The following is a 9934-nucleotide window of genomic DNA, read 5'->3' as shown; positions in this document are numbered from 1 at the left end:
AATAATAAGCTGACCTGCTAAGATCTCATCTGTCCAGCTACAAGTCATCTGTACTCCTGCCAGGTAGCAACACTGACTAACCTGTGTCTGCTTCATGTCTTAAGGTGAGTACACACTAGTAGATATATCTGCAGATCAATTGATCTGCAGTTATATCTATGGACGGATCGGGCAGTGTGCTGTGCATACACACTGCTCGATCCGTCGGGGACTGACGTCATGAACTGGGCGGACATGTACACACGTCCGCCCAGTTCAGCTGTCAATCACCGCCGGCCGCCGCAGCACGTGTACGGGCGGTCGGCCGACCGCCCCGTACACACACAGCGACGCGCCAATATATCGGTAGATATATTGGCTGTCGGCTGTGCTGCGCGGCCGACGCGATACGTCTGTGAACGACGGAGTTCACAGACGTATCGGCCGTACACACTGGCCGACAGTCCCGCGATATATCGGTCGTTCAAGAGAACGGCCGATATATCGACCAGTGTGTACGGGCCTTTAGGGGTCTATTTACTAAGCCTTGGATGGAGATAAAGTGGACAGAGATAAAGTACCAGACAACCATCTCCTAACTGTCATTTTTCAAACCCTGGGGCAGATGTATTAACCTGGAGAAGGCATAAGGAAGTGATAAACCAGTGATATGTGCAAGGTGATAAACACAACAGCCAATCAGATCCTGTTCATTTACATATTGAAGCTGATTGGCTGGTGTGTTTATCACCTTGCACATATCACTGGTTTATCACTTCCTTATGCCTTCTCCAGGTTAATACATCTGCACCCCTGTCTGTAACATGGGAGTTAGGAGGTGATTGGCTGGTACTTTATCTTCATGCAATTTATCTCCATCCAAGGCTTAGTAAATAGACCCCTTAGTGTCCTATCAACGTTACTTCTTAAAATGATCATCCTTTTTAAAAAGAAAATATATTTTCCATATACGTAGCCAGGTTGTGTACTAAGAACTGTTCATACTCCGTCATATTATGTGATCTTGAATTCCACTTCTTCAATCAGAAAAATTTGTCAATCTAAAATTTACAAGAACTCCTGTGGAGTGACTTGAGTGTTTCCATTTGGGATTTTTGCAGATCTTATAAAATGGCTACTAAAGCCCCATACACACTAGACGAGAAAGTAAAAGATATCGCTCAGAAGGGCCGACCTGAGCAAGATCTTTTACAATCTCGTCCAGTGTGTACACTCAATGTCGTTCACCATGCGCACTCCTGCGCATTGTTAACGACCCCCTCCCCCGTCTTAACATGTACAGACAAGGGAGGTCCTCATTAATGACAGCCATGCTGCATGGCTGTCATTTACCACCCCACCCCCTGTGCCGGCATCGGAAAGTGTGCATGCACTTGCTCATGCCGGGTCCCTGCTGCCGTCAATATCTGCGTTTGTGGGGATCGCCTACTGTGTACTAGGCTAAAGACTCTTTAGTCTCTCTCCATTGTCATGGGGCATCTGAGAAGCTGCACAATTTGACCAAATAGTCCGTCTTTCCTTGGTTGAATTTGTTGAGACCTTGCACTTGCTGGCATGCCCACTCCATTTTGACTGTCATGAAACCTGTGCCGTCAAGCCTTCAATTCTGAAAAGGTGAGTTTGAAGATGCGGTGCATATAAAAAATAAAATACATTTTTTTTGAAGGCATACCTATTGGGTATCTTCTTTCTACTTTATGGATAACCACTGAAGCTTCTCCAACTATTATAAGGAGTATTTTATCCCAGAAGTTTTGAACCAAATAGAATATGGTTCCAAAAAAACAAAGGAAACTCACAAGTGTATTAAAAGTATGTATTTTTGGATAGGGAGTAAAGCGAGTGGTTTTTGCACAATAATAATACATACAAGAGCAAATGGTTCTCTATAAACACATAAATCTTTATAAGATTTCTTATAAATATTACACACACCTAAAAGAACCACCCATTTAGAAAGTTTCCCTGGAGTAAAATCGATGGTGCATGTTCTTTACACGGCATCTCTCATAAAAAGTAATCTAAAAGTGTATCAGGAAGCCAGCCAAGAGACTGGCAACAGTGGATAAATTACATTTAGAGGAGCATACAGTCTAATGCAAGTTGCGTTATACAAAAGAGGTACTTTAGTTCTATGATAACACACTTTAATTGAGATACAATTGTGATTCTTGGCTATTTTCCTATGCACAGCAAACTTCATAAAGTCTTAATAAAACAGTAGGCAGCCTCACTTGCTGAAAAAGCTACTTACAAAATGTATTATCCTATTTATTTACTTAGTGTTTTACACATTTTGCTCTTTGTAATTGCAAATACGATGTTTATTTGTTCGTTTTCAGGTCCAAATGTTCTTGTCACCAATTGACCATTGATGCCACTCGCTGCACACCTGGGGCACAGGCTAACACATCAGCGGGCTACACACACAAGAGACTGGAAGAATGTCTTCCCACTGGGTAAGGATAGACAGTGGTATGGCCTGCCAGTCCATGTGACCACTCATTCTCTGACTCAGAATGCAGCAGTTACCAGTAAAACTGGCTGAAATGTATTTGGAGTGGAACAATCTCCTACTGCTAATAGTTCTACAATAAACTAAACTGAGTTTGTGGAAATAGTGCTTTGGAGAAAAGCTTTATTAATAGATGAGAGGAGAATTAAACACTTAGAATGTTGCAGATGGAGCTTCCAAAACCGGCATTTCACTCTTCAAGGACGACCTTCCCAGCAGTCCCTGTTTTTGTTCCCCTGTTGAGTAAACTATTGGGAAGTGCTGGAGGTTTTGGTGCACTAGCCAGAGGCACAGAATTCCTGATCTGTTTTCTAGATGTTTGGGTGAAAATCAGATACAAATCACGACATTGCCGGACCGTTACAGAGATTGTTGTACCGTTAATTCCAGATGTCTTTGTTTGCAGAATGTATGAATGCAACAAGAGATGTAAATGCAATGTCAATATGTGCACTAATCGCCTGGTACAGCACGGCCTCCAAGTGCGCCTCCAACTCTTCAAGACCCAGAACAAGGGGTGGGGGATCCGCTGCTTGGATGACATTGCAAAGGGCTCCTTCGTCTGTATCTATGCAGGTACGGCTAACGGGGATAGATCTGGGGAATGGTCCTGTACTGTATTAACTATTTGATGCCTGGAAATACATTTCCTTGTACTTAAAAGAGACTGTAGCACTGTATTTTATTTTGTCTTGTCTTATCATTGTTCAGTGGAAAGGATAATTGTATAAGAAGATTCTTCGTAATTGACTTTGCGTAGTTTCTATGATGCTACTAGTGAGTCTGCTTGCAGAGTTCACCATTCAGTAGAGATTACATTTTTTTCTCTCCTCTGAGCCATAGTCCTTTTATCACCTGTTCTATCTCTCCTACTAGTCTGTCTTAAGTGAGGAGTGATGATCCTCTCTCAAAACAGAGATACTAAGGACGGTGATTTGGCATCCAGGAAGTTAGTGAGGAGCTTTTATCTCTCTCCATTATACATAGAAAGATTAAACTTGCCACTGTACGTTACAAGCTGTTCGTGCTAATTAGTACACTAGTAGAACATACTGTACAGAGATACTAAGGACAGTGATTTGGCATCCAGGAACTTAGGGAGGAGCTTTTATTTCTCTACGTTATACTTAGAAAGCTTACAATGGAGAGAGAGAAAAGCTCCTCCCTAAGTTCCTGGATGCCAAATCACTGACCTTAGTATCACTGTACAGTATGTTCTACTAGTGTACTAATTAACACAAACAGCTTGTAACGTACAGTGGCAAGTTTACTCTTTATATGTATAATGGAGAGAGATAAAAGCTCCCCCCCTAAGTTCCTGGATTCCAAATCACCGTCCTTAGTATCGCTGTACAGTATGTTGTACTAATTAGCTGTTCATGCTAATTAGCTGTTCACTGAAAACCCTGATTTATGTGAAACCTGTGTGCACCCTTCCATTGAATATTTTACAATGGATTACACAAAAAATAATAATAATAAAGTGAATGTCGGGGGGGGGGGGGGGGGGGGGAAATATATAGATTGTCACTTTGGGAATCGAACCTGCGACCCTCAGCGTGGGAGGTGGGAGCCTTCACCGCTAGCCTACTGTACGCCGCTTCATGGAAGATGCACAAGTTCATGTATAAAAGTAATGCAAGCAGCGATTCCTTTCCATTGGTGTTCGTTTATGCCCGTTAGGGGACTCGGATGCTCATTTAGTGCAGTGTACATACTGTAAAGTCAATGAGCTACATTATTCCTTTCACACATTAGTTGCATCTGCATACACAAGTGTTTTAAAACATTCATTTGCGTCTGTATAAACTATTCACACAGTGATTTGGCATCCAGGAACTTAGGGAGGAGCTTTTATCTCTCTCCATTATACTTAATACTATGGGATTTGGACGCTCCCATATCCCTAACATCAATAAACCATACTGTATCTGTAACACGTTCGTTTGCATCTGTATATGCTGTACTATTTGCATCTGTACTGTATATACTGTTATATTCTGTATGACATACTGTAGCATAATGAGACGCACCAGTAAAGTAGTTCTTACGCTGTAGTTCAATATTGTATTTTAATGGAGACCATGCGCATTGGTGATTTTAAAAAGCGACATCTGGTGGATGATCTTAGGTATTACACTCAAAGGTAACACCAAACGCTCTGTGCTCTTCCCTTCGACTAGGCGCGCCTCCTTGCGCCCAGGCATGCTGCGTATGCCCGATCGCGACTAACGCCTCAGTCAGCCAAGATAACGGAGGACCTATCTGTAGGAGCTGCTGTGTGCTTCACTTTCTGCTAATGCATCAACTGATTGTCTCTCTGGGCTGCTATATAACCTCTAGTAAACTGGTAAATCTTCCAGCCGTTGTTGATTTACAACTTCTCGGTATGATACCATCCTATATGGAATAGTAGTTTTTAATACAAGTGACGCGTTACGTAGTTACTGTACTTACGTTATGTCTAGTGTCCTCACACTATCCCAATCTCTGTTTCCTCACAGGTAAGATCCTGACTGATGACTTTGCGGACAAAGAAGGATTAGAGATGGGTGATGAATACTTTGCCAATTTAGACCACATTGAAAGTGTAGAAAACTACAAAGAAGGTTACGAAAGTGATGTCAAGTCGTCTTCTGACAGCAGTGGTGTAGACCTCAAGGAAAACAGAGAAGAGGGCTCTGGCAGTGAAGGCCAGGAGGAATCCATTGAGGATAGTTCAGATGACAATTTTGGGAAGAACGAGGACATTACAACCAGCTCTATATGGCGGAGCTATGCAACACGGCGACAAACTAGGGGTCAAAAAGAAAACGGAACCTCAGAGACTACCTCTAAGGACTCAGCATTAGCTAGGCAGACCAGCCAAGGAGAGAACACAGACTGCAAGCTCCCCGAGGAGACCTCTAAAAATAAGGTGGCTACCTGGCTGAGCACCAACACCATGAACGACAACTACATGGACTCTGACAGCAGGTCATCTCTTAAAATGGGAGATGTGCCAGATGCAGAGAAACAGCCAAAGAAAGAGGAGCATGGAAAGGTGAGGAGGATCTTCTGGCACGTGGGGTTATAGTGAAAATACCTCTGTCATGATGGCATATGTTTTCTTATATTGTTTTCTTAATACTCCTTACAGATGCTGCCATTTTGTAATAATACTTCTGTGGCCCGCTAAGGGGTATATTCAATACAAGTCATAAAGTCATATCCTTTCCGACAAGCATTGTCTGAAAGGATCCGACAATGTACTATTCAATGAGTTGCCAAATCCGACTGTTGGATATGGCCTTTCCCAGTGTCTTGTCTGTGCTGCTGCTGTCAGCAGCTCCCCGTGTGTTAGATCATAGGGAGCCACACTCAGCCATATAGCCCAATGCCGGCCGGGGAACGCTCCCATCGGAGAGGAGCCTGGCCGGGGGGAGGCCCGTCGGAGAGGAGGCCCGTCGGATAGGAGCCTGGCCGGGGGGAGGCCCGTCGGAGAGGAGCCTGGCCGGGGGAAGGCCCATCATAGGTAACTGTCTGCGCTTCTGCTCCTATAGCCCGCCGCCCTGCTCCCCCGTCTCATCTCCTCAGACCGACTTTTTTTTTTAAAGTCAGGTTGAGATTGTCGGAAACGGGGCCAAAGCCTGTCTGATTTGGCCCCGTTTCTGACAGCAGCACGCGGATCGGCGGCTATTCCGCCGATTCACTTGTTTTGTGACAACTCTGGAATTCCCGACTCGTCGGGGAAAAAACTGCCCTCCATTGAATAGGTCGGAACCTCTTCCGACCTAAACCTGTCGGAAGCTACTGTCTTTACAAGACGGCAGCTTCTGACACTTACTGAATACACCCCTAAAGCTTCCAGTTATTGCATTTATGCACTGTATACAGAAGAAGGTTCTAACCGCACAAAGCAAAACTAACCATAAATTCCTGACCCAGCTATGCTGAATAACATTAACTGTAAACAAAATAGTCAGGAGCTGCTCCTAGGAGAATACATGAACCACACATAATTGGAGTGGGAAAGGCTCCAAACCAAAAGAGAACTCCATATAGAGCAACCACCGAAGAATGAATGTATAGTAGTGAAGATTCAAAATTTGTTTATTAGGTATGCTTTAAAATGACAAAATTTATCAATGACGGTAAATACAGACAATGAAACAAAGGCAAAAAAAATAAACAAAAACATGACCCAAAAAAGAACACTAAAAACACCACAATTAACATTTAAAGAGGTAATTATAACAGTTTGTATTTTCAGTAGCTAATGATATGCAATTGAATGTGATTTCCGTGACCCTATTGTATTACAGTATATAGAAAGAGAGTGGATCAGATGGGGTGAGCTTATACAATGCAGAGTTGGTGTAGCAGACAATATAGGTAGAATAAAATAAAAATAAATTAAAATACAACTTCCCTTTGCGATATGTGTCTGCTTCGTGTCTTTTCTCAGCATATGTGCATACAGAAACCCATGGAGACCTGGTTCTTTCAGTCGGAATGTAGTAGGCAGTAGACCGATTCTTCTGTCCACCAGGCTACATTCCGACTGCAAGAACCAGGTCACCATATGTCATGGATTGCTGTTTGCACAAATACTGAGAAAAGACCTGAAGCGGACACAGATATCGCAAAGGAAAGTTATACTTTATTTTCATTTTATCCTACCTATACTGTCTGCTATACCAGTTCTGCATTGCATAAGCTCACCCATCTGATCCACTTTTTTTCTCTAGTGTTTTTGGTTATTGGTGTTTTAACCAGGATCAGGAAGGTCCTCTGTTGCCTGATTCCACACACTATAGCACCAAGGGCACCTCCCAACCCATTGTATTATATTTCCAGAGTTGATGGTGTATATCAGGCCTGGCCAACCTGTGGCTCTCCAGCTGTTGTGAGACTACACATCCCAGCATTCCCTTCCACAGCTCTAGCATTCCCTAATAGCAAAACTGTGGCAGGGCATGCTGGGACTTGTAGTTTTACAACAGCTGGAGAGCCACAGGTTGGCCAGGCCCGGTGTATATGAAAGAGTTCTACATGTAGAACTTTTATTCTTGGTCCCATAGATCTATGAATCAACAATTACATTTGATAGTATAGATGTGTCCTCGTATAGTACTGTGCAAAGGTTTTCGTCAGGTGTGGAAAAAATGCTACAGAGTAAGAATGCTTTAAAAAATAGAAGGGTTTATTTTTTTTATTTTTATAAATTAACAAAATGCAAAGTGAACAAGCAGAAGAGAAATCTAAAACAAATAAAATTGGCCTAGTATAAATGGGCATCTAATCGCATTCACAGATATATCATCAATTTTTCAGGAGCCTGCCAGAAAGCAAGCGGTCCTGATGCCGTTCTTGTTGTTCATGTGCCTGTTTGTGTAAACAAGCTGTCTATACCTTTTAATCCTGTTCTTTTTACTGCTGGAATAGTTGGAAAGGGTCTACAGGTAGCAGTAGTGGAGGGAAGGCTGACTTGCTTTATTCTAAACATTGCACACAGTGTGCTGAAGCTTTTTCCCCAGCATAGTCTTTGTTGTATCTGAGACGATAACCCAAAAGACACGCGTGTCGCTCGCTGACGTGTGTGATCGTTACGTGGTGATACAGTGGCTTTCCTATCAAAAATGCCATTGACCAAGCCATTATGCTCTTCAAGATTTGAGCAAGCACTGTAATCACGGTCTGCCTTTCAGCTCTGCCCACACCAGCCTTTTACTCACCCCAATGTTTTCTTATCCTGTCCTAACTGGTGCAAACTCTAGGCTAAGGGTCCATAAGAAAAGAAACCTCTTGTGTCCCCTAAGGATACTTAGTGGCTGCATCTATGGGGTATATTCAATTAGGGTCTGATCCATTCCGACATGCATTTATCGGAATGGATCCGACAACCCCTATTCAATCCCATCTCAATTCGACTTTAAAAAATGTCGAATTGAGATGAGACCTGTGAGCGGAGGAGAGGGGGGAGACCAGCGGAGAGAGCCGCGGGCAGATGGAGGAGAGCAGCACTACAGCAATGCTGCAGAAGGATGTCTCACAGTGGGTGGTCATCAGTATGCCGACTGTCGGGATCCCGGCGCACAGTATAGCAGTGCCGGAATCCCGGCAGCCGACATACCGACATTTCTCTGACGTCCTAGTGGATGCTGGGACTCCGTAAGGACCATGGGGATATAGCGGCTCCGCAGGAGACAGGGCACAAAATAAAAGCTTAAGGATCAGGTGGTGTGCACTGGCTCCTCCCCCTATGACCCTCCTCCAAGCCCCAGTTAGATTTTTGTGCCCGGCCGAGAAGGGTGCAATCTAGGTGGCTCTCCTGAGCTGCTTAGAATAAAAGTTTAGTTAGGTTTTTTTTTTATTTTCAGTGAGTCCTGCTGGCAACAGGCTCACTGCATCGTGGGACTAAGGGGAGAAGAAACGGACTCACCTGAGTGCAGAGTGGATCGGGTTTCTTAGGCTACTGGACACTAGCTCCAGAGGGACGATCACAGGTTCAGCCTGGATGGGTCACCGGAGCCGCGCCGCCGTCCCCCTTACAGAGCCAGAAGAGACGAAGAGGTCCGGTGAAATCGGCGGCAGAAGACATCCTGTCTTCAGACTAAGGTAGCGCACAGCACCGCAGCTGTGCGCCATTGCTCTCAGCACACTTCACACTCCGGTCACTGAGGGTGCAGGGCGCTGGGGGGGGAGCGCCCTGAGACGCAATATAACAGAATACCTTAGGTGGCAAAACAGAATACATCACATATAGCTCCTGGGCTATATGGATGTATTTTAATCCCCTGCCATTTTACACAAAAAAGCGGGAGATAAGGACGTCGTGAAGGGGCGGAGTCTATCTCCTCAGCACACAAGCGCCATTTTCCCTCACAGCTCCGCTGGAAGGACGGCTCCCTGACTCTCCCCTGCAGTCCTGCTTCAGAATCAGGGTAAAAAAGAGAAGGGGGGGCATTGTTGGCAGCAAATAACAATAATTAACAGCAGCTATAAGGGAATAACACTTATATAAGGTTATCCCTGTGTATATATATATAGCGCTGGGTGTGTGCTGGCAGACTCTCCCTCTGTCTCTCCAAAGGGCTAAGTGGGGTCCTGTCCTCTATCAGAGCATTCCCGGTGTGTGTGTGCTGTGTGTCGGTACGCGTGTGTCGACATGTATGAGGAGGAAAATTATGTGGAGGCGGAGCAGTTGCCTGCGTTGGTGATGTCACCCCCTAGGGAGTCGACACCTGACTGGATGATTGTATTTAAACAATTAAGTGATAATGTCAGCAATTTGCAAAAAACTGTTGACGACATGAGACAGCCGGCAAATCAGTTAGTGCCTGTCCAGGCGTCTCAGACACCGTCAGGGGCGCTAAAACGCCCGTTACCTCAGTGGGTCGACACAGACCCTGACACAGATACTGAGTCTAGTGTCGA

General features: G+C 44.4%; 1 protein-coding gene across 1 annotated transcript in view; it reads left to right on the top strand.

Moving 5' to 3' along the window:
• The window catches only part of LOC134980997 (histone-lysine N-methyltransferase SETDB1-like), a 134875-nt gene that overhangs the window by 84481 nt on the left and 40460 nt on the right, over positions 1 to 9934 (top strand). The window contains exons 14-16 of the mRNA XM_063948064.1: positions 2343 to 2459; positions 2922 to 3091; positions 5020 to 5558. Coding sequence (XP_063804134.1) covers positions 2343 to 2459; positions 2922 to 3091; positions 5020 to 5558 — 826 coding nt within the window. The remainder of the gene's footprint in view (positions 1 to 2342; positions 2460 to 2921; positions 3092 to 5019; positions 5559 to 9934) is intronic.

This window comes from Pseudophryne corroboree, chromosome 12 (assembly GCF_028390025.1).
Source record: "Pseudophryne corroboree isolate aPseCor3 chromosome 12, aPseCor3.hap2, whole genome shotgun sequence".
Taxonomy (NCBI): Eukaryota; Metazoa; Chordata; class Amphibia; order Anura; family Myobatrachidae; genus Pseudophryne; species Pseudophryne corroboree.
The sequence above is the reverse complement of the archived record's forward strand: the minus strand, read 5'-3'. Positions and strand labels throughout refer to the sequence as shown.